Source organism: Topomyia yanbarensis, chromosome 1 (assembly GCF_030247195.1).
Source record: "Topomyia yanbarensis strain Yona2022 chromosome 1, ASM3024719v1, whole genome shotgun sequence".
In the NCBI taxonomy this organism is placed as follows: Eukaryota; Metazoa; Arthropoda; class Insecta; order Diptera; family Culicidae; genus Topomyia; species Topomyia yanbarensis.
This window is the reverse complement of record NC_080670.1, coordinates 174,331,352-174,357,378: the sequence shown is the minus strand read 5'-3', so window position 1 is coordinate 174,357,378 and position 26,027 is coordinate 174,331,352. Positions and strand designations below refer to the sequence as shown.

General features: G+C 44.6%; 1 protein-coding gene across 1 annotated transcript in view; it reads right to left on the bottom strand.

Moving 5' to 3' along the window:
- LOC131681819 (alpha-2Db adrenergic receptor) overlaps nt 1-26,027 on the bottom strand; it is a 580,412-nt gene that overhangs the window by 487,710 nt on the left and 66,675 nt on the right. The window contains exon 2 of the mRNA XM_058962874.1: nt 24,094-25,917. Coding sequence (XP_058818857.1) covers nt 24,094-24,759 — 666 coding nt within the window. The 5' untranslated portion in view covers nt 24,760-25,917. The remainder of the gene's footprint in view (nt 1-24,093; nt 25,918-26,027) is intronic.

The window sequence follows — 26,027 nt, the reverse complement described above, 5'->3', positions numbered from 1 at the left end:
TATTTTAACATTGCATTGACACTTACCACAATGTTCAGTTTGTTGTCACTGGACTGCGAAATTTGTTGAAACCGGAATTTCAAAATTTGTAGGAGCATGTATACATTTTGTTTTTTATTAATAAATAGTAATTTTCAATAACAAAATAAAAATACGGTACATAAACACGCACAAACATTTTCAATACACACTGATTTACTACTAGGCAAAACCAAAATTAGCTAAAATTTAGTTGGAATGAACATAATATTGTTAGTTCAATAATAAAATATTGTATACAGTCGTGATTCGCTGGTTGGGCCACAGCCTTGTCCATCTAACGAATTTAATTCGCTAGTTGGACCGACTGACAAATGTCAAAAACTCTCCAAAGAAGATGTTGGTAGTGTAAATGCATCTGATCACATCTCCAAATATTGTCAGATTGATTGTCATAGTAAATGTGACACGAGATTTTGACATTCAGATGCTTTTTAGTTGGACAATGGTCCAACTAGCGTAGGTCCAACTAAAAAGCGGTCCAGTTAAAAAGTGTTCAACCAGCGAATCACGACTGTATTGAACAATCAAAGAGTTTCGAATCAAAAATAGACTGTCGATTGATATCAAAAATGAATTTTGTTGGTTTAATCATGTGAAATTTCGCTGCGTGTAGACAGTATACTGACACAGCAAATCAATATTAATTCTTCAAAAGGGCTAAAGAGATTTTTGTAAACAAACTTATTTCGCTCATTATTCCGTTGCCGAGCTGAATTTCATATAAAATACACATGAATCAACATCTTTACCCTTGGTAGAATCCATTTCAAATGTGTTCAACAAATTGAGAGAAATCAGCAAAACAAAAGTTTGTTTACGTACACTGAAAAAAAAAATCAAACGTGAATTCTATTTGCTTCAAACCGCTTAAAAGCTATATGAAGAAGAAATGCTAATGTTATCACGCGCACACATACCTTCTACGTGTAAACTGTATAAACTATGTATCGTCGCTGTTGTGCTATCTTATGACAAACGCCATTTTGGGGTAAACTGAGTTAGATATGCCACATTACTTGTTTGAAAAATCTCTACAAAGTGGCGTTTTCAGAATTTTGAAATTCTACTTGGTTACTTAGATATAGCTAGAAACATGATAAGAAATTGTGAGTTTTTTGCTTCAAATCACTATATCTAGGGATTGGCTCAAGTTATATTGAAGTTTTAGACGGTTTTATGTGTGAAAATGTCTGAGGAACACAATGGCATAAATATTTTCGAAAGAAAATTATACGAGTTGTGAGAAAAACACAGTTTTAGTTTTGAACTGGAAATAAAATATATTTGGCAACACTGTAATCAAGAATAACTATTTTTTTCTAGATTCCCTGACTCATTTCCTTTAAAATGCATTTCACCGAATGTTTATAGACCATATGAACCCAAAGATATGAATAAAAGTTAAAAAGTGATGATTTTTTTTCTATGGAAAATTTTCCTTGCACGATTATGACACGTCATACAAATTTTGTCATCAATACACGCCTATGACACGTGTGAGTGCGACTTTTGTTTACATTCATAGTAAAAACTCGCAACATAGTCAACCGATCTTCGTAATATTAGAGAGATTAATGCAGAATAGATAGAAGCATCAATTGTCTTCTTTGGATTGTTTATACCATTTATAAGTTTCAAGATATTCAATCTCAAACTTTAAAAATCGTTTTTCTCGAAATGTGCTAAATGGCGCTTGTCATAAGATAGCACAACAGCGACGGTATGCGTACACATAAGTTATATGTGCGTATTGTTATAGAATCGGGTTTTATGTCCTTATAGTTATGAACTGTGAATGCAAGATTAATATGTCTTGTAGATACACACATCAGGTTTATGAGCCAACAAATAGTGTACATCTGCTTCCGATAATTGCAAAAATCTATGTGTGAAATCAATAGACATAACGTTTACATTTTTTTGCGTGTATCTTATAAGGCCTATTCAAAAGTTGATATGGAAATGATCTATCTATCGAATTTAGATTAGGTATAAATTGCCTACACCTCAATTTTAGTAACAATTACCTCCAAGTAATTACCAATACTGTTAAGTAAAGAATTTTAAAAGACAATAATAAACAAATTGTACCTCAAGTCAGTCTTCAATTTTTTAGAAATAAATTTTCCATTAACCCTTTCATGCCAAACTTTATTCTAGTGCTTTTCTAGGATTCTAAAACCTTTTTCCCCTCTTATATGGTTGAATCAAGGAACATGTTCATAAACCAATGTTTTGCGATTTTTTCATGAAAAATATGATAATTACACAACATTGTTTTTATTAAGAAGCGTCTTTGTTTTAATATAGGTTTAGAGAGAACATTTAATTCCGTATCCAAGGACCTATTTGTCATCAAGATAGGTTTTAAAAAGGCAGAGTAATTGATTTTTTTTCCAAATTAGAAACTTGCTCGCATGAACATACATTTAAAAATTTGTAAACTTTGAACTTGAAATTGAAAATAAATGGAATATATAATTCAAGAATCTTATGGTGCGCGACAATACCTCACTAACCCCTTAAGAGTTCATGCGAGCAATTTGTAAAAAAATTAATAAATCTGCCATTTTTCGACCGATTTTGTTGATATACAGATAGCTAGGCGCGAAATTGAAGGTTCTCTCTACATTTTTATTAAAGCAAAGACGCGTCCTTAGAATAATGTTGAGCAATTTGCATGAAAAAATCGCAAAATTATGTTTCATGTTGTTGTCTCAAAACTGCATTGTTTTTTCTTTGACAAATGAACATAATTTAGAACGTTGTAATGGTCATTTCTTCTTCCTTCAAAAGCACTCAAAAAATGTCAAATCGGTTGAAAAATGACCGCGTAGAAATTATTTTAGTGCCAAAAGTCCGGCAAAATAGTTTTTTGCTATAAATCAAGATTTTGAGGGTATACAACATTTTTCATACATTATTTTGGGTTTCATTTGATGATATACATATATAACATATAACATATACTGGGTCACTTGAAAAGTTCAAAATCACTGTACCATCGTCTAATAGCAACAAATAATAAATTATAATATTTTTTTCTGTGCCACCAAGGCTCATCAAAATCGGACCATCGTGTAGACAGCGAGCGCAAAAAAAAAATATTAAAATGATAATTGAATTGAGAACCCTATTCAGAGTCATAATATAAAAACCAGCCTCCTCGCAACCCAATACCATCATATGGAGTTTGACAGCGACCGACATATATGGGAAGTTATAGCTATAAAGCCCCAAACAAAGACTTATGTTCGGCACTATGCTCGATATTCAAGCATTCCACACGACGTTTTGCATCTTGTGGGATGATTTAATATCATATGATTCAGAAAATCGACATTTTGTAACTAAATACAGCTTCTAATCATTCGGTTCAAAATCAATGTTTTGCCTTTCATGGCAGTGATGCTGGCTGTACAGAGACGTCGTCCTTGACAGGGGGCTGATAAAAGCTTTACAGAGACCCAACGCAAAATTGAGTTGTTTACTTCTAACTGTCACACTTCCACATAGCCCAATTTACAACATCCCAGTAAAAAAGGGTAAGTTGCTGGCTAACGGGGGGCTATTTGGCAACTCGGATGCGCTAATTGCCCTGCAATTTGCCAGCAAATAGCTGGCCATTAGGGGGCTATTTCAAATGCAACATTTGAACGATTTGCAGCCGTCATTTTTTTGCCTCTCTAGCCGCCCTTAAATCGCCCCGAAATCGCCCAGAGAACGCGTCATTTAATCGCCCTTAATTGCCTAATATAAAAATTACAAATAATACTTATTTTCGGATTCATTAAACTCACATAAACTCATTAGTATACTAGGTAATCGCCACCAAACTGCAGAAATAAACAATGGTGAAATTTGTATTGCGCACCAAAACTTACCACAATCTGAATTTCCTTTTTTAGGTCAGAGATCTTGTTCCACTATATTTAAACACGATTCCACAATTTCTCACATTCGTTGGCTAAATGAAGTGCACTAGACAAACAAAGTACAAGTGAAAACACACCAATTGTTCAAAAAACAATTTTAAGCTTAAACCAAACATGAACCGCCATGTTTGAAAAACGCAAAAAACAACCAAGTCCATTTCGGCCGCCAGAAAATTTGTCTAAGTGTTGAAATTGCCTGTAAATCGCATTCGCAAATTGCATTTGTTCCTAGGGGCAATTAGCACAGGCGAGTTGAGTCAAACGTCAAACTGTTTAAATCGCCTGACCATGTTCGTCCGCATTTTTTTTGATTGGGAATGCGTGCCGATCTGAGAATGCGGACAATGAAATATAGATGGCGCTGCGTTCGGCGGAAAGTTTTGGTGGTTAAGTCACAGAAGTTCACTCAATTGCGTTCTTCGCTGGTTTTTTCGCAACACAAAAGCAAACAGGAGACACTTTCACACTGCACAATAACAATGGTAAAAACAAAATTCTCATTCGAATATCACGATAAACAACGATAAAAACTCCGAAAATCTCGTCAAAAGCTAAAAATAGTTGAAGCGATTTATGTAAACAACTAATCGGTAGGAATACACTGAACCAAAAAAACTGCTCTACAGTCTTTCAATAGGGATTCAAAACATTCTATTTGGACTTCTTAAGCAATTTTGCCGCCTACTTACTTAATCTGAGATGTAGCCAACAGTCTGCCATTTTATGCAAGATTGTAAGGTGTTTCATTTTTTTTATCTTGAATCTGTTTTGCGTTTGTCAAATCTGCCACTCTTCTTATTCTTATCCGGACACGCTCTTTTTCCCTTTGGGGCAGACCCTCGATGATAACGAGTTTTTGACGTAGGACTACGTCTTTGTTTTCGATATGGGGGTGCACTTTGCAAATTCAACAACAATGGTATGTAACGAAAAGTGGTCCAATTTTAAACGCTTATAATTCAGCCATCTTACGGTAAATTTTCAATTTTTTTGCGCATGTCGCTCAGAAATACTTCTAAGAATGGATTCCAATAGATAAACCCAAAGATTTTTGATATCATGGCATTAACATTTTAAATAATGTTCAACATAGTTAAAATACCACGCATTTGCACACAGAAGGCTGCGCTTCCCTAGTCTGGCACGACAGATTTATGTACCTAACGCGCAACGCTTCTATGAATGACGTCATCATCGACTATTTAAAGAGCAGATTTGGTCGGGCAAGCTCAGTTGCCTCTTGGACAGCAGGCAGAGCAGTGCAACTGCGCTGCATGCTCCCACGTAGCCAGTGTAGCAGGGGCTAGCGTCGTGGTACTAGTTGTCTCTTTCGCACCACCCATCATCACCAGCGTTGACTCATTTTGCTTGGTGCGTATCTTCCATTCGTGTACGGACACGATGTGCCGGCACAGCTTTTTGATTCAAGCACGGTACACCGTTCGCTTGGGTTTATTGTTTGAGGCGAATGTGTAGGTATATTCAAGTTTTGCGTGTATGATAGAAATCTGAGCTTTCGTTGCGCGAAGCGAAAGCTTTTGGTTTTTCTTTGCGTTGTCGTCTCCATGACAGGCTAAGGAGACGAAAACTTTCTTAGCAACAAATTCACAAGAAAGGATAGAAGAAAGTGCAACGAAGGTTTATTATTTCATCAATTTATTGATTCCACGAGATTCATTTCCACTCAACCTATTCTACTTTGATTCTACCAATACATAGGTACTACAAAGCCTATTTATGAATGGATGCACTGTTACTTAAAAAATCGCTGCAAAAAATGCATCTAAGTCTATCCATAAGACTATTTTCGATTCTTGTATATGTTTTGCTTCGATGTATGATTAAGACCACTGCATTCGCTACATTTATGTGTACATTAGGAAAATTACAATAACGGCAAAATAAAACTATAAGGCTTGTCCTATACAAGAACTGTGACTGTATTGACTAAAACATGATTTTTAAGCATCGGTCTGGTTGTTTACCGCACACAATAGAAAACTTTTTAAAATTTTAAAGTAGTTCCAGATATTAGTTCGGTTTTCCATCGCAGTTTTCTGTCTGCTTTCTTTAATCGGATTCGATCGCTCATTGTAAATAAAATGACCTCATGAGCAAGACGGTTTGATTCATGAAGTGAACTGTAGAAAGAAATGTTTGATTAATTATTAATCCAAATGTAATAAGAAATTAAATATTTCACGTATTGCAGTCCTACGTCTGCAATTCGTACAACCCCATAGGGCTGTCCCTTGTAGTTTTTATCATAAGAGTGTTAGTTTATGTAATACACTTGTAAATATTACAGGAATAGAGGGTGTACCTTAGCCGCGATCGGTCGACTGTTTTGGAGCTCCTCACTAGTCGGTCCAAAATCGTAGTTTTTCGGTACGGATTATCAAACAAAAGTGTTTATAAATACGAAGAACGACTCGGTGAACAGTTTTCATAAATCGGAAGTGGAATTCAGTGATTTTTTTGGAGTTTTTCATCCCGGCGTGAAGCGATTCAAAGCCACACAGCATTAGTGTCAAAAGTGCTCCCCCGCAATACGGGCCGTCTATTCCCGATGTGGGGAAGAAAAAAGTGTTTTAACAACGTAAATAATAATAGTGGAGATCAAAAACTCACAAAAAAGTGTTTTTTCCCAGTGATAAATCTTTCCCAAAAAGTGAAAAATTTTCGGCGTCACTTGGTGAAAAAAGTGGCGATTCCAAATTATCAGCGCGTCATCCGTAGCTATCGCCCGATAGGTGTCGCACCAATTTCTTAGCTCCACATTCGGAAACCTGCAGGTCAGTTTTTCTTTTTCTTCCGACATTTTCCAAACCTTTTTCGGGTCAGGAGCACGTGCGTGGCCAATGGGGCTGTTTGATGTGTAAGAAAGAAGCTGGAGATTTTGAGGATATCTGGAGAAGGGAAAAAATGGATAAGCAAGTATCAGTCACTCGCGTAAGTAGGAGATGAGGAAGGAAATAGAAAAACTGGTATATTTTTCTACAGACATTCTAATTTATATATACAAAAATCAAATAAATTCACTAAATACGCGTCGATTTCTTACCTCATGTAAGGAATCGAAAGTCTTATTGTAATGTTATAATCCATTTGATACAAACATTACAGTAAGGCGGGGCTGGTTGATGGAACGATGACCTCGGAACATGTCTGGCGCTGTACACGAAATGGGTCATCGGAAAGTCAATTGAGCTAACACCTACCTAAATCCTTGAACCAAGTTATTTGCATGGATATGTTAAAATACATGCAAACATCTTTTTTCTGTAAATCACTACCAGCTAGTGGGAGTTAGGATGGTTAACACACACACACAGATTGCAAGGTGTTTCATTTTTAACGATCTACCTAAAATAAAAATATCTTACCTAAAAATTGAACACATCGCTCCGGATTTTCCTATACTATGGAATTCGTCAATTAAAGCAAAAAAACATTTTAATTTACAGATAGAAACATGTAACATTTGATCATTGTTTACCAAAATTTTTGGGTGTTCTACGCCAGCTAATGTACACTATAAATTGTGTACGCGTAGTCATTACCTCTTTGTCGCTGTTTTATCGATATCCATACACCCTTGACACAACAAGCATATGAGTGAGTGCACATTTCACCGCAGAGAAAAAAATCACCTGGAAAAAATAACTTCCTCCACCCGATTCCGCTCCAATGAACTCACCTTTTTTGCATATCTGCACTCCTGCAATGATCGCCTTAGTTTAGTATCACGCTTCACTAAAACCTCGTTACTCGGCGAAGGCTTCCGGGCTGTGTTGCGAACAATCCGGCAGAGAATGGAGGCTGTCTGTTGTTGTGCGCTTCGCTTGAAACCATAAGCCCACAAACACACTATTGTTCATCATCGGATTGAGCGACGACGACGACTACGAGGGGTTTACTGGAGTAGAGTAGAGTAGAGGAAAGGAACAGGCACAGTCATCGGTTTAATATCAATTCAGTTCCAAGCGTTCGCGCTGTTGATGGTGCTCTGCCCTCTTCATCCTGGAAAAGTGTAGTGGTTTTGGATGCAGCCAATTCGCAACGCAACCTCACCTACCGGCATGTATAGGTACTAACCAGCAGCAGCAGCAGCTCGTTGCTTTCGGTTCGATTGGATGAACAACATTCTACCTAGCGAGTGTTCGCGCTTTTTAATTGCTTGTGAATATTATTCATGACGAAACAATAGCCGCTAAACTGATCAGAACTGCTCCGGCTGCTGTCGATGCTAGGCAGCCCCATTCAGTACGGGCTAACATAGGCTCCTATGGTCGGTCGGGATTCCAACAATCCGATATACGTTGAAATAATAATTTGTATGATTGCTCATCTGCGGGTCGTCGTCGACGTAGCTCCAAAGCATACCGGAACACAGGAGAGCAGGGAATGCAGGCTGCAAACATGTTGACGATGCACAGCCTCCCGCCCTGCCGCACACCAATCGGTCGAAGCTAGTTCGCGTGTTTAGTTTGTGCAATTATTCATCCGGTGTTTGGTTCGCTGACTGGCTGATGGGACGATGGGTAAGAAGGGGATTTGAACCACCCCCTCCCCCCCAGAGGGAACGGCTTTCCCTACCAGGTATGTGTGTCGGGGAACGCAGAGCAACATATCATGTCAGTTGCGTTTACGTACTATAGTGAAATGTGTTGGAAGGCTGAAGTAATAATAATTGTTACAACTGAATTTCGGGGTAGAGCGTCAATGGGGGTCGAATGCCATAAATACTAATCAACGCTAATGATCGGTGCCGTATGATTTGGACCACATCTGGGTCGGCTAATTGGAATTATTGGCTGGATGTTGTTTCCAATTGTCCGTCTAATTAAAACGAATCCTAATAGGTTGAAAGGATTTTTTTTGCACCCCATTCCATTTGTTTGGCTCAAATAGAATTACGTCAAATCACTGAATTGTCAAATTAGATTAATGAATTTAGCTTCCGGTCTTCTCCATTTCCACCGCGCGCGAATTCACCCTTTTTTTTGTAAATATGCTATTACATTTCCGCACGTTGTCTGTCAACGAGAAAACTGAAACGCTTAAATGATGCAAATTTTCAACGGTCGATTGAATGCTTGTCCGCGTGGGACTGCAGCGGAAAATCCTATCAAGTTTCCTTCGGCCGTGCCCGGTCCGGCCCGGGTCTTGGACGATTTATTTTTAAACCCAAATCGTCCGCCTTTTTATCTCCTAACAACAGCAATCGTTATACATGCAACTGAAACCATAAACATCCAGCAGCGGAATTGGGTCACCCGAAACCATCAGCCAGGACAAAGTGAGCCCAATGGAATGTGGATGCTGGACCGGGTACGCGGTCGGTCGCACATTAAAAAAGATTGCACGGAAACGCTTGAGCGGGACTTTATAATGGAAGAAATTAATATTTTTCAATTTTCCACATCCAAACCGGGCATCGTTCCAGTCCGCCTCGTCCGCCCGGAACTACAATCTAAATTTTTTGCCAAACAGCAACAGCAGCAGCAGCAGCCTTTTCAAGGATACTCGTTCATTCTACTTTGAAGGGAAAAACAGGATATGCCCAACCACAGCAACGACTTCCGCAACTTGGACCGGCATTTTTCTTGCTCTTCCCCGCTCCCCGCTGACTGCTCCGGCCTGTTGAGAAGGAACGGAAGTCCTGCTTTTGCGGTTGTTAATCCGCTCACGGGACCGACCGGGCAGATTTTGTGCGCTCTCTCTTCGGTACACTTCCTCATATTTTCGCAATAAGTGACATAAATTCGCCTCGGGCGAGGTTTATTTGAATGTTGGCGCGAAAAGGGCCGCTTTACGGAAATTAAAGAAAAACTTTTTTTTTCTTCATCAACTTTTCGTACCGGTTGCTGGAGGGAAGTTTTTCCAGCAAAAAAATGAAGGATGGTCCTAATGTACAGCGAATATGGTTATCAGTATAGGGAATCTTCGAGGACCTGCGATTTATCGGGGAAAAAAATGATTAAGGACTTCCAGCGAGGGTTGCGACATCACAATTTTTTTTTCCCCAAACGGTTTGAAAGATTGCTTAACTTTCACTCCAACGGGGGCGAAAGGGGATTAAGGAAAAAGTTTCTTTTCCGGTTATCGTATGTATATCGATTCGTTATTTGTTACTTCCCCGCGGGATAATTTTAATAGAGTGGGGACTTTCATTATCACTTTGTTGAAGTTACGTCCTATGAAATTGTGTTATAGCAAGAGTATTGTTTGACGCCAAAAAAAAAACGTCGACCACACAAGAAAAAGTTGATGCAGAACTGCCATATTGACATCTGTAACAGGTCCGTAGCCGGCATTTTGCTTGATTCGAAGCTAAAAAATATATGCCCCAAAAGATTTTTTTGGTTCAGTGTATCCCTACGGATTAGTTGTTGTTTTAAATGCTCCGAATATTAAATATTTATTTTTGTACACTTTGTGCAGTTTGGATCGTTTATATGTATCTTGGAATTTTATTTCTACCGTCGGTTCAGTGAAGTGTTTTATTTTTGCATTGTGAAAAAAATCAGCGAAGAAAGCAATTGGGGTATTAAAAAACAATAAAATTCCTTTTTTCCTTTAAATAAACCGATAGAGCTTAACTTTCTAAATATTTCATTGTTTATGTAAAACCCTTAAAGCTTCACAATAATTTTTAATTGATTTTCTACAATAATGTAAACACGTCCTCGTTTGACACTATCGGTCTTCCTTGACAGTGAATTTAGCCACATGGGTTAGCAATTTTGACAGTTTTCTCCAGCTCCCTGGCAACCCTATACCATCATATGGAGTTTGACAGCGACCAACAACATATATGGGGCGTTATAGCTATAAAGCCCCAAACAAAGAATTATGTTCGGCTCTATACACGATATTCAGGGAGGGAAGAGAGAGGGTCGACATAGGTACCCAGAGAGGGGGCTTCACCTTCTATGGAGCAGCCATGTCGCTCGAAGCGGCGGCCGAGTTCCCCTCGAAGGGCAAAGGCAAGGGCAGTCGCAAGACGGCGTCGAACGCGAAGCGCCCTAGGAAGGGTACAAAAACCGACACCACACGGCGTGCAACCGTTAAGGCCAAACGCCGTTTGGTCGAGGTAAGCGAGGGCGAGAGTGACCTCGCTGGGCAGAGCGGTGGTACCAGCAACCCGGCGCAACCGGGGTAGGGGGGCGTAAACCCCTGGACGCTGGTGACCAAGAAGAAGCCGGCACCGACACCGGAGGTACCGCGGCCCGCGAAGAAGGCCAAGGACAGAGGCGAGGCCTTGTGGTTAAAAACCGACAAGGACAAATACGCCGACGTCCTAAAGTCGATGAAGGCGGCCGAAAGCCTTTCGGCCCTTGGGCAAGATGTGCGTAGCGTGAGACGCACCAACACAGTAGAAATGCTTCTGGTGCTGAAGCGAGGCGCACAGTCTAGTGCGGTGTACAAGGCCTTGGCCCAAGAGGTCCTTGGTGAAGGCGCCCAGGTCAGGTCGCTAGGGGCGGAAATGACTTTCCAGTGCAAGCACCTGGACGAGTTCACGACCGCAGCAGATATAGTCGCAGCGGTCAAGGAGCAATGCGACGTGACAATCGAGCGGGCCTCTGTGCGTTTTAGAGGGGGACCCTCTGGTACCCCAGTAGCCTACCTCAGGCTACTGAAGGCGGATGCCAAAAAGGTAACCGAGAAAGGTAAGTTGAAGATCGGCTGGTCGGTATGCCCAATTAGCATACCCCAGCCGCCTTCAGTTGATAGGTGCTATCGGTGCTTTGAGTCCGGCCACAAATCCTACGAGTGCAAGGGCATAGATAGGAGCAAACTATGTAGTCGCTGCGGCGAGGAGGGGCATAAGGAGCGGGGTTGCACTAAGGCGCACAAGTGCCTTATCTGCACCACCAAGAAGCAAGCCCATAAACATGCCATGGGCGGACCTTCGTGTCCCTTGGGTGAGGTAAATAAGAAGAAGCCGTGAACGTCACACAGCTAAATCTTAATCATTGTGCAGCAGCCCAACAGCTGCTGTGGCAGTCGGTCTCGGAGTCGAGGAGAGATGTTGCCCTCCTATCAGACCCGTACAACATCCCTGCCGGCAACGGCAATTGGGTGTCGGACGGGTCTGGAATGGTGGCAATCTGTACAACGGGACGGTTCCCGGTTCAAGAGGTAATACACTCCTCCGCCGAGGGTGTTGCGATTGCCAAGATCAATGGTGTGTTCTATTGCAGCTGCTACGCTCCACCAAGGTGGCCAATAGAACAGTTCAACCAGTTGATCGACAGCCTCTCGTCAGACCTAGTGGGCCGGAAACCGGTAATCATAGCGGGAGAGTTTAACGCTTGGGCAGTAGAGTGGGGCAGCCGCTGTACAAATAGCAGGGGTCACGCGCTAATGGAGACGCTTGCGAAACTCGATACTGTGCTAGATAATAATGGCTCCGCTAGTACATTCCGTAGAAACGGGGTGGAGGCGTGGATTGACGTAACATTTGCCAGTCCGAGGCTGGTTCCAGGCATGGAATGGAGGGTAGACGAAGGCTACACCCATAGCGAAGACAGTGAAGCTTTCACCGCGGCCCTGGGACTGGAGGCCAACACCGACAGTCTAAGCGGGGATGCGCTGGTAGCTGTTCTATCACGCGCGTGCGACGCCACTATGCCGAGAAAAACACTGCCAAGAAACGGTAGATGCCCGGTATACTGGTGGACTGGTAACTATCCTTAGGTACGGCGGCCCGTCCTGGGCGAGAGCGCTGGGGGTAACCAGTTTCCTTCGGAAACTAAAGAGCACCTACCGCTTGATGTGTTTCGGAGTGATATCTGCCTACCGCACGGTATCACACGATGGATTCTGCGTGACAGCGAGGATGATGCCAATCGGGCTGGTCATCCGGGAAGACGAGGAGTGTTTTGAGCTGCGTGACACTAGAGGAGTCCGCGAGCGTACCAGGGTGGCTTCGGTCACCAGATGGAAGCGCTAGTGGGATATTTTCTCGATAGGTATGTGGACCCAGCGGCTGATACCTAATATATCGCGCTAGGTGGGTAGACCCCATGGGGAAGTTCACTTCAATCTTCCACAATTCCTTTCAGACCATGGCTGCTTCCGGCTGCCCTGACTGCCCAGGTGCTGACGAAACTGCGGAGCACATACTGTTCGTATGTTCTCGTTTCGACGTCGAAAGAAGAGCAATGCTAGACGTCTGCGGCCGGGACACAACCCCTGATACCCTTATTCAGAGGATGTGTCAAGCAGTGGAGATGTGGGAAGCAGTCTCGACTGCAACCACTCAGATTGCAGAGAATCTGGTGCGCCGAGCAGCAGACGACAAGCAATACTAACTTGTGATTGGTTAGTTAAAGCGGAAAGGGCTGAGCGCGGTCTGCTCATGCTGAGGCAAGTGTGGCGCAGCGGGTGGCAACCGCGGTAGTCACACCGAAGCATGGCAGGAGAGCGAGTGAATAGACGTATGTATGGACTGCCCATGCCGAGATGGGAGAGTCGTAGCGTAGAATGTTGGTACCTATCGCTATTGATACCTCGTGGCGTGGCAGAGGAGTGTAGCGTGAGCGTCCAAGTCAGTCTCACGTGGTATGCTAGAGATGAGCATCCAAGTAATCCTCGAATGGAGTGTCAGAGCGAGCGTCAGGGTTTGACAGAGCGAGCACCCAAGTAAGCCTCATACTGGGTGTGTGCGTGCGTGAGCGAGAGTAAGTGAGTACATTAAGTACAGCCATCCCCCAGAAGTAATGCCGGGAGGTAGTTCCTAAGGGAAAGATGGCGGAGCCCAGTGGAGTTTAGTCGGTATCACCTTTTTGGTAATTTAGTCCTGGTCGAGCACGACACTCCAGTACATTTCCGTGTGATAGCTTGGCAACTACTAAGCACGTGTACTGGGTCAGTGCGTAAATGCATTCTCCATTGCATAAAAACACGCTAAAATAATATTAATATTACAATTGAGATATTACATCGTATCGTAGTTGTTATTTGAACACACAATTTGGCAAGTTTTTACTTTAAGTTATGAGACACCGCCTGATCATTTCTTGATAGCTTGTACGCTCAAATCACGTTTTTGTATGCCTATGAGTTAGTATGGCTCAGTTAGTAAGCAGTTGGTGAACTCAGTGAGCGGATACTTGCTGGTTCAATTCCAGGTACTACAGGTTGTCATTTTTTTTGTTTCTAATGACGCTAATGTAGTATGTAATCGCATGTATTACTCCCTCCTATTCACTGGATGACTTTCGTTTGTTGCAACTAATGCAATGAAAGTTTACAGGTTTTATTATTATTCATTATTATATTCATTATTCATTTCAATTATTATTCATGCCGTACTGCACATGCTTAAACAATTGTATCGAAATTGCGGTAAATATTTTATATCAAAGAGGATCAAACAAAAATTACAACGAGTAGAAAATCTCTTGTAATTTCGTATGAGTTGAAATTCCATAAAACCAACTCAGCAGCGTAGTTGCCTATCCCTGAATTAACAAACCTAATTCGCTTTGTCAATACAGTTTTCGGCGTACTTACACAGCATTATGTGGAGACTACTGTCACCAAACGGCATACCAGTCACTGTACCCCCTTCTTTTCGCGGTGAGAACTTTTAATTGAACACAGTTTACCCTGCACTTCGGAGTGTGTTGACGAACTTGAGCTAGCTAGCTCATCGTAGACACAATGTACACGAACTAATAATTCGCTATTCTTTTGAAGCACGGCTTTGTTTGCATTTAATTTGCAATTGTGCCTTGGTTAAGCGCCGAGTGTAAATTTTACCCGAGTGTGCTGAACGTCAGCGTCGAACGATGAAATTATCTTTACTCGTTTCAGTCAATCTTTGCTTTGCCAGTACTAGTAGCTGGAACATCTTCCGGGCTGCATTGCACCAGAAAGGAGGAAAGGACGTTCATTTCCTTATTTTGAAACAGTCTAGTCACAGAGAACTGTATCACTCGGGTCTATGCGGTAGTTTTTGAAATAACTTCTGACAAAGCAGTTCTGATAATGTTTTTGTTATCTACTATGACTGACATTTATCGGAAGACAGTGTTTAGACTGCCAACTTAGTGGTGGCCTGAAGCGAATAGGAAATGTGACCAACCGGAGAGCAGCAAATCAAAATGAAAGCACTCCTCACATCCTAATGACAGTTTCTGCTCCAACTCAGCTTCTCGCCGCCACTCTATACACATTCTAACCAGATTTAGAGATAGATTGATCACAAGAACTCGCTCTGGCTGTCAGGCTAAAATACTGCCGCGTACCGAATAATGAACATATAAAAGAATCATGAAACACGAACTTCCCCAAGCAGCAAATAAAATACGAAAGCCGACTTGTTACGACTTACCGAAATCCCTCGCCAGACAGCGCAAAATATCCCTCCGAGATGGCAATGAAGAATCGAGCGGCCGATAAATTTTTATTAGCCCTATAAGATACGCCAGGTGTCGGTCGGATCCACTGCCAACGGTGAGTACATACAACCATCAGCGACGTAGACTTACCTTCGAAATGTAAGCACTTTTACCGCCCCCGGAACGAACCCTCCGACTGACGTCTGGGAAGAGCGTAAATTTAATGGCCGGTAGGTAGTTCCATGCTATGCGCTGAAAAATTCACGTCGAGCGCTGGGCAGACACTCCGAGCCGAGCAACGGAGACACACACACGCACGCATATGTAGGACGGGTGTGTGTGTATAAATATATTTTCATGAACTTCAGCCCCATCCCAGCAGCATGCAACCACCCCCCCCCCCACTCACAGGCAGGTGGAACAGGTGGCAGGTCCCGTTCGCACAGATGCGGGCAGAATGCGTGGCGAGATTATCAAAAAATAACCAGCGGCTGGGAAAAGTTGATCAAACGTCGGTGGATTGTTGTTTATGCCGCACTGGGGATATGCTGTTGTTTCCCGGTCAATTGTTGGCTGCGAGAGACTCAGAGAACCACCGAAAGGGGGGCCGATGAAACAAAAGCAGAAGCAATCTTATATTCAGGTAGGTAGATTGGAAAATAGCAGCCAGCATGTTGTGATATTTAATGTTTCCGCTACATTTGGCCTTATTCAAATGAAACTTTGGAATTTATTCTGCGAACGGTGGTCTCTGGCAAATGGGTGTGCGTGAAAGAGAAATATTCCAATTGGAATCTGTGACAGGAGTGTGGGCGGATGTGTGTTGCCATTTTAAGTGTCTCCGCAATTTTGCTGCTTTTATGTTTTTAACGGTGCCACCTGGGGGAACGATTGGGAAATTGATGGTGGTTAGGGTATTCAAAGTCTCTCACGCACGCAGTTCAATTTGTGCCGATTGGTAGCTATAGTTTTCGGTTTATGGTAGCTTTGCTTCACAGATCTCAGCAGATTAGTATAATCCTTATGATTATTGTGGTGAGTGGAAAAAGTTTTGATGAATTTTAAAATTATTTAGTTCCTGCTTTTATGAACTCAGGAACCGTCGTGGCCAATGTGAAAGCCACTTTTATTTGTCATTAGTGATCTAGACTGGCAAATCCAAGTACATTTGACCCTATTTTAAAAACCAGACCCGTAGCTCCGGAACCAGAATTCCGATCGACACAAAATTTAATAGCCGCCAATGGGAAAATTGTACCTTTCATTTGAGTTAGAGCAAATCGGTCCAGCCATCTGAGTGACATTTATGACACATACACACATACACGCACAGTTGCGGGCAGCAGGGAAAGGGAGGACAGGAGTCTAGGGGCTTAAATGCGAGTTGAAGAGACTTGCTAGGATATGATGGGGTTTGGATTGGCCTCTACTAAACTTCTAAAAAAGCCAGAACTCCGAAAGCAGCTCCGACGAAACGAGTCTGTGCCGCTTCTGCTAAGATCCTAAGATTCCAATAATCTAAGATGTGAGCAATAAATGCACTCTAGCCCAACCGAAATGCCAACTGGCACGTAAAGATCGACGCCAGTAACAACCTGATTACGGCATATTGAGCATGGCGACCGTCAACGGACAATATATAGGTTACGAATTGGACGGCGACTTTGGGCTGACAGGGGTGCCGTTCTAATCCCTGAGGAAGGAAGCATGACACCGACTTGAAAAGGCGGGTGGGCTAACAGCACGTTTGCCTCCGTTCCAACAAAACCCTGGCAGTTCTCTGGGTGCGTTCAAAATTTGTCACCATTTTGGTGGCGGTACTAGGCTCGGTTGAAGCATTCCCGGTTTCGTGAAGGACCAGAACAATGTGCACAACAAGGTGGGGCAGCTAGTGACGACTATTAAATCGGCCGCAACAGGTGCTGAACGCTAACAGAAGACACTCTTGATGAGAGCCGAAAAAGCTCGGATGGAAGCCGCAGAATACGCGATGGCAGAAACTGAGGGGACACCGAAGAGTCACTACAATAAAAAGAGTGAGGGGCACACCCAGGGAGCAAGAGCACCCGAAAACGTGGAAGAGCGAGATAGAATGTTCCAGCGACCAGAAGAACTTGGGAAAGACCGTGGTTGACGCGTCGTGGAAAGCCAGCAGGCGAATCGGAGAGAACGGAAACAAAAGGAAGAAAAGAAGAAGGAACGAGAGAAGAAAAAGAAACATAAATCTCCTCGGGAGAGGTACAAGGGCGATGCACTGATCAGCGAAGCGAACGGTGGGACGTCCTTCTTGAGAGAGGACCCAGAGCGGAAGGAGTTGGCAGAGAACGTTGTTGCACTTAGAAAGGTGAGATCATCTTCGAGCTGAAGAAGGATCCTTTCGTCAAATGCTTGACCAACCGCGAGCTCGTTGCAAAATCTTTGCGCAGCGAAGCGAACGTAAGAGCCCTGTCACGAAAAGCCATAGTCAAGGACGAGGTATAGACGAGATACTTACCTTACCGTTCAGGCTAGAGCCTTATTGTATTTTGCTGTATGCAGAAGCCGTCTCCACTCCACTCGGTCCATTGCTGCTTGTCGTCAGCCTCGCAGTCTTCGAAGGGTCCGCTGGTCGTCCTATATCCCGTCTTATTGTTCCTGTAGGGTCGCCCGCAAGAACCATCTTCACCGGATCGTCGTGCAACATTCTTACGACATGTCCAGCCCACCACAAACGTCCTATTTTAGCGGTATGCGCGCTGGATAGTTCTTCCAGCAGCTGATGCAACTCATGGTTCATTCGCCTGCGCCACGTTCCGTCTTCCAACTGCACGCCACCATAGATGGTACGCAACACCTTTCGTTCGAAAACTCCAAGAACGCGTTGGTCCTCCACCAGCATAGTCCAGGTCTCGTGGCCGTAGAGGACCACCGGTTTAATCAGCGTCTTGTAGATAATCAACTTCGTGCGTGCGGCGAACTTTGTTCGACCGGAGCGTCCTCCGGAGTTCAAAGTAGGCACGATTTCCCGCCAAGATCTGTCTCTGGATTTCTCTGCTGGTATTATTGTCGGCGGTTACCAGTGAGCCCAAATACATGAATTCGTCGACCATCTCGATTTCGTCACCGTCAATCCGGACTCGGGATGGGAGGTTCACATTGTCGTCTCTAGAACCTCGTCCTCTCATGTAGTTTGTCTTCGAAACGTTGATGGCAAGTCCAATCCTGCTGGCTTCAGCTTTCAGTCTGATGTACGTTTCCGACATCGCCTCAAAGTTCCGTGCCATTATGTCGTCGGCGAAGCCAAGAAACTGGATGGATTTCCTTAAGATCGTGCCACTCCCCGCTCTCCTTATTACATCTTTTAACGCAACGTTGAACAGCACGCATGATAGACCATCACCTTGCCGTAACTCTCTTCGAGATTCAAAGGGACTCGAGAGTGTCCCTGATACTCGAACAACACACATCACCCGATCCATCGTCGCTTTGACTAATCGTGTTAGCTTATCCGGAAAATTGTACTCGTGCTTTATCTGTCATACGCCGATTTGAAATCGATTAACAAATGATGTGTGGCCATGTTGTATTCGTGGCACTTCTGCAGAACCTGCCGAATCGCAAATATTTGGCCAGTGGTGACGCGGGAACCCATGAATCTCACTTGGTAGTGCCCCATGAGCTCCCTTACAAATGGTGACAATCGGCGGCAAAGAATTTGGGAGAGGACCTTGTAGACGGCGCTAAGTAGTGTGATCGCGCGGTAATCCAACTTCTTCCCTTTTTGGAGATTGGGCAAACGACACCCTCCATCCACTCCTCCGGAAGAATTTCCTCCTTGCATATGTTGGCGATTACCCAGTGCAGCGCTCTAGCCAGTGTTTCACCACTGTATTTTAATAGCTCGCTGGGTAGTTGATCTACACTGGCAGCTTTGTTGTTTTTCAGCCGACCGATCTCCTGCTTGACTTCTTGGAGATCAGGGGCCGGCAGCCTATCGTCTTCTGCGCGTGCTCCAAGATCCGTTGCCAAACCGCCTGTGTCCTCTGCTGCTTCACCGTTAAGGCGCTCGTCATAGTACTGCTTCCACCTCTCAATCATCTCACACTCATTCGTAAGAAGGTTGCCGTCTAAGGCCATGTACATATCGGCTTGCCGAACGTAGTATTTGCGCGAACTGTTCACCTTCTCGTAGAACTTCCGTGTGTCGTTTACGCGGTACAGTTGTTCCATCGATCTCGTTTCTTCTGTTGGTGCTTCTTTCTCCGGAGGACCGAGGTTTGCCTGTTCCGTGCTTGTTTGGATCGCTTCATATTCTGTCTCGTTCCGTGCTGCAACATCCTTGCTCGTGCTACATTCTTCTCCTCTATTAACTGCTTACATTCGTCATCGAACCAGTCGTTTCCTCGATTCGGAATCGCTGTACCTAGTGCCGCTATAACAGTACTTCCTGTGGCGGACCGGATCTCTCTCCAGCCATCTTCAAGAGTAGCTGCGCCCAGCTGTTCTTCCGTGGGTAGTGCTGCTTCCAGTCGCTGTGCGTAGTCTTGGGTTACCCAGGTGTCCCGAAGTTGCACGATGTTGGGCCTTGGTGTCCGACTACGACGAGTGTTGTACACCGTCGATAGTTTTGAGTGCATGCATACTGCAACTAGGTAATGGTCCGAATCTATATTCGCACTGCGGTAGATACGAACGTTGGTGATATCAAAGAAGAATCGCCCGTCGACTACAACGATTTGGTTTTCGGTGCCTTGGTTAGGTGATCTCCAGGTGGCTTTGTGGGTATCTTTGCGAGGGAAGAAGGTACTTCGGACTACTATGCGAAGTTTCATCCAATCACGCGTTGACGCATCTTACCCAGCACTACATAGCCGGTTCCCAGCTCGTTGGTGGTGTCACAGCTCTGGTAGAAAGTAGCCGCCCGATGCCCGCTTTTCCATACCTTTTGTCCTATCAAGCGAAGTTCCAGCAGTGCTACGACTTCAAAGTTGCGTGGTTGGAGTTCGTCGTAGATTATCCTGTCGAAAGCTGGAAAGCAGTTCCATGTTCCTAGTTGCCAATCGTAGTCCTTATTTCGTCGCTTAGGTCTTTGCTGATTGTTCCGCTTCGTATTTTTTTCTGCCTTGTTCGTAACGGTTAGTTTTCCAGGGCGGCTTGTTGGGCCTTCCTTAACCCCCTGTCTCGCCGGAGCACAATCGTGTCAGTTCTGTTTAGAGTCCCAGAGTGACATGGGGAACAGACGCTCGGATGGACTCACCCTCCGAAAAGAGGAGCCCCTCTTCCCTGTCAGCATACGACCATGGTCCCACCGGGGTTGGTTACCCGGCGGTTTCCCTGTCCAAGAAGTGGTGACTAGTATGCACGAAGACTTCGTGATCGCCAGGGTCAACAGGGTATTCGTATGTAGCTCCCTCACGATGGACACAAGAGCAGTCCAATCGGATGCTGGACGCACTAGCCGACTCTCTAGTCGGACGAGCCCCGGTTGTCAAAGGAGGAGACTTCACGCCTGTGCCGTGGAGTGGAGTGCGATAGCAGGCTGACCAACGCAAGAGGTTACAGCCTGTTAGAAGCCCTGGCAAAGCTGGATGTAAGGCTGTGCAACGAAGATGTCGTTAGTACATTCTGTAATAACGGCCGGGAATCCATCATCGACGTAACATTATGCAGTGCGGCACTGAAAGCCAGAAGGCGCATTCAGAGAGCCAAGATCTGCAGCAGTCAGAAAAGAGTGCAAGATGACATTCCGGGAGGTAGGGCCGCTTTTAAACGCTAAATAGTGCTCAATAAGTCCACCTGCTACAAGGAGCTGTGCAGAGAAGTAGACGCTAATCCCCGGGGGGCAACGCTTACCGTGTCGTGTTGGCCAGGAACAAGGGTCCAATGGCGCCAGTCGAAATGTGCACTGACAAAATGGAGATTATCGTGGAGGTTCTTTTCCGAAGCATGACTCAACCGCGTGTCTACCTCAACCATATGTCGATGAAGACGGTGGAAAAGCTGACGACAATCGAGCCTCCAGCGACGAGCTCCATATTGTGGCGGAAGGGCTGAAAGCAAAGAAAGCTCCCGGACCGGACGGTATCCCCAACGTGGCACTGAAGATCGCGATCCTGGCGTTTCCGGACATGTTCTGGATAGTTCTACAAAAATGCTTGGACGAGGGCTACTTCCCGGATAGACGGAAGATCCAGAAGCTGGTGTTGCTGCCAACACCCAGGGAAGCCACCAGGAGATCCAGCATCGTATCGGCCTATTTGCCTGCTAGATACGCTTGGTAAACTTCTGGAAAGGACCATTCTCAACAGGCTGACGCCATCCGCACAGTCATCGCAGGCGCGGAGAAAGCGTTGAAGCAAAGGAGGGGTAATCGCTACAGCGCTGTGGTTACGATCGACGCGAGGAACGCATTCAACAGTGCTAGCTAGGGGCTATCGACGTAGCGTTGTACAGAATACGAATTCGGACTATTTATGTAAGGTTCTGAAATGTTACTTCCAGGACCGGGTACTGGTGTACGAAACGAACATGGGGCAGAGGTTGAGTAGGGTCACGGCAGGAGTATCTAAGGACTCTATACTTGGCCCAGCGCTCTGGAATATGATGTACAACGGAGTGTTAGCACTGGAACTGCCCGGGATAGTCAAGATCGCTGGTTTTGCAGATGACGTTGTCCTGATGATAACCGGCGAGACCCTTGAAGAGGTGGAGATGTTGACGGTAGAGACATTTGGCATCGTGGGAACCTGGAAGGCTGAAGTCATGTTGCAGTTGACTCACCACAAGACCGAGGTAATGCTGGTCAGCAATTGTAAAAAAAACCAGCCAGTTATGATCAGCGTCGGGGGACACTCATTCCCATCGATGCTTTCGCTGCAGAACCTGGATGTAATGGTCGACGATCGGTTAAATTACAACAGCTATGTCTACTCCCAAGTAACAATTGAAGTTTTATAGCACGCTACAAGTGCAATCTAAGTTTTATCAGTGGCTATAAAACTATCATAAAACCATAATTGTTTCTAGGGCTGCGTATGTATCGTATGTATCGCATTGGCAAGAGTCAAGCAGACCATTGGAGGAGCAAGATGTGCCATGAAACGTATCCTAGTGAGTGTCTCATGCTCAATATTGAGGTATGGCGTACCGACCTGGGCTGCAATGAACTCAAAGCGGAACCGGACGAAGTTGACAAGCACGTTTCGCCTAATGGCTGTTCATGTCGCGAGTGCGTACAGAACAATATCGTTGGAGGCGGTATGTGTAATTGCCGGGATGATTCCCATCTGCATCACTTTGGCTGAAGACCATCGGAGAAATGCACGTAATGCAAGGAGACTGGTCCGAGCGGATTCGTTGGCTAGGTGGCAGCAAGAGTAGGTCAACGCGGAGAAAGGAAGGTGGACCCCCCGAATCATCCCAAATGTGTCTGTTTGAGTACATAGGAAGCCTGGAGAGGTGAACTTCCATTTGATGTAGTTTTGGACACGCTTCGTCACCCCTTTGCTTTGTTTCAAGATTTCAGGTGGTTTCTTCGACACGTTCAAATCACGACTAAGACAAAGCGATGAACGGGCCTACCTGCTGTTTGATATAGCTGGGATCAAGATGCTGGGCACGATTCGTACGAGGTCCGGGCAACTCGTGTGCTTTGCTGACGACGTAGATATTATCGGCTGAAAGATAGAGACGGTGGCTTTGTGTACCCGACTGAAAGATGAAGCAGTACTGTAGATGTTTCTAAGAAGAAGGACATACTAGTTGGTAGAACTGATAGGGAACGCCTGGGAAGCATAACTATGATCGATGGCGACGAGTTTAAGATGATTGACGATTTCATCTACGTAAGCTGACTGGTGGACAAGAACTTCAACAAGGAGATCAGAATGTGTAATATCTCCGGAAGTCGTGCTTACTACGGGATTCAGTTTTGCCCCAGCACAAAGTTTTCCATGTACGAATCGTTGATTAGACTGGTGGTTATGTGCGGGTACGGAACGCGGACAATTCTCGAGGCATTCGAATGGAGTCTTCGACGAACGATCTTCGACGGTGTACATAAGAACGGCGTAAGGAGGAGAAGGATGTACCATGAACAGACTCCATGGTGAACCAAGTATCCGGAAGGTAGCTTTAGCTGGAAGGGACGACAGGCATGTTGTAAGACTGCCAGACAACAAGCCTCCCAACATGGCTTTCACATCCAATCCGGTAGGTACAAGACTAAGAGGAGCGCAGCTTTCACGCCGGCTTCACCAAATGAAACTGGGAAATATTGGTCGCCTGAGAAATTGGATGCAGGCGATCATGAACTGAGTTTCATGGAGAATAATTGTTGAACAGATTAAATCTCGAGGGATGTAAAATGAGAAAAATGATATAATAATATAGAGAATATAGTGGATATACAGCGAGGTCATAGCATAACATAGCGAACTATACGGAATATATCGGACAGCAGTGAGTCCATCTAATTCTGGCCCGCTATTTAAGATAGTTTTGGACACATTTGGAGCAACATCAAATGCTGTTTTAAGCTACTGTCATATTGCACAGTTTTCACGACGGCACCCACGTTACACGATAACTTAATTTTGTTCGTCAGCGATGTTTTGAAGGCTTGCTTCTTCAGGGAAAAAAACGGTAACACTATTATATTGCACTGAGCACATCATTAGTAGGTTGCTTAATTTTTATTCCGATCCCTATAATATATAATATCGCACCAGAGAACTGTTTTCGTAACATCAAAATATCATCTCTTCCCAAACTCGACTCACCTGACATTGCGGCAGCTCGACGTGTTCCTCCGGACGGGGCGCCTTCCAGCCCAGCAGCGGTGGTATGCATACCAGCGCCGACATGATCCACACCGCGGCAATCATAAACGCAGCCCTGGCCGGTGTCCTTGACTTCAGATACTCGATTGCCTTGGTGATGCTCCAGTACCGATCAAGCGATATCAAGCACAAATTCATAATCGACGAAGTGCACAACAGTACATCCATAGCCGAATGGATATCGCACCACCAATTCCCGAAGATCCAATAGCCCATCAGCTCATTGGCCAACGAGAACGGCATGATTACTAAACCGAGAAAGAAGTCTGCCACTGCCAGCGAAGCTATGAACCAATTCTGGATATTCTTCAGTGCCTTCTCGGTGGCGATCGCAATGATCACCAGCATGTTACCGACTACGATGACTATCATTAGTATTGTCACGATAATTGAAGCGATAATGATGTGCGGCAGTGTGTATCCGCTTGGATAACCGGTGAATATAGTCCGATTGTCGCCACCGGTGGCCATCACTCCGTTCAGCGAATCGTTCAACGAATTCGTCGCCGAACCGTGAACGAATCCAGCCAGCGAGGAGTTCCCCCCGACAATGGCAAGGAAATCCTCCTGCGAGATGTTACCCGTCGTCATCAGAGGGTAATCCATCGTGACGTCCCTTAGTCTTGTGTTCTCTTCCTACCGAATTGGATGACTACTCAAGCTAGGAAGTGGGCCCCCGTTCGGCAAAACATTCGAATGGCAAGCGCTCTAGTTAATTGGCTGGTCCCTCAGTCGCCGAACAATATCTTCTAGTATATAATGTACTAATTAAACTAACTTATAACCGAAAATCCAATAGCTAACTCTCATCAGCTTGCGAGATTGTTTTCCAATTTACGTATAGACACTGTTACACTAGAAATACATTCTTCTATTTACACTCGCGCACACAAGCTGCTCATCTGCTTTCCGGTCGGTTTCTTTATTTATCCGGAACACACTCACACTGACAAGCTACGTTACTACCTACTGGCGAAATCCAACAGCCGTCGTCTGATGCACGCGTGTATGCTGCATTGGTAGCATTAGTATGGCCAAATATAAATTTTAGCTTGGCGTTTTGCTTTTGCTCAATTTCGTTTTGCAATTGTTCCTCTATTGTTGCTACGTACGATACGAACAACAACGATTGAGATACCCGTGTTACTCCGAAATTCCGATTTTCCGCTTTAGTCGTGTGCTTCTCTCGGCCCCCAGGGAATCGGCTGTGAAAATATGTTTGACCTTTTTTTTATTCAGTCAAACCACAATAAACTTCGATATAACTATTTATCTAGAGAAAAAACGGAACCAAAACACTCAAGAAACGGAAAACGATCGCACAAACACAGACATCGATTTGCACCAGCTCTGCTTTGTCTCGGTTCATCAGTGTTTTGTCGCCGACGATCAAACTCTACTCTACAGCAGTTCACGCCGTGCCGATTTGTTGCTGGATGGTATAAATAGCACTGAACGCCACCTGGTAGTGGCCCATAGTGGTCACTTTTTTCTTTCGTCTCCGGCGCTTCTTCCGACGTACAACGTACGATCGGATGGTGGACGTAGTGCGGGCGGTCCGGATCGCTGTACGCGCTGGCAACACTGGTACGGAAGTGCTACTGCTACGGTTGTCTCCTCCAATGGTGCTGGCGTTCGTGATTGTGCCGCCAAGAATGGCCACTGGCGGCACCGGTTCCGATGTCGACCGACGACGACGGACGATCGTGCGAATGCACGACGCTACCCGGCGGTGGGTGCAGATGCGTCAGAGTGCGGGGTTGTCTGAAATGGGATATAAATGGTGGGATTAGAATGAGGTTGGTCTGGTAATATGCTTTATTTTAGAATAGTAAGAAACATAGCGGAGTTTAACCCATAGCCCGCGTTGGATG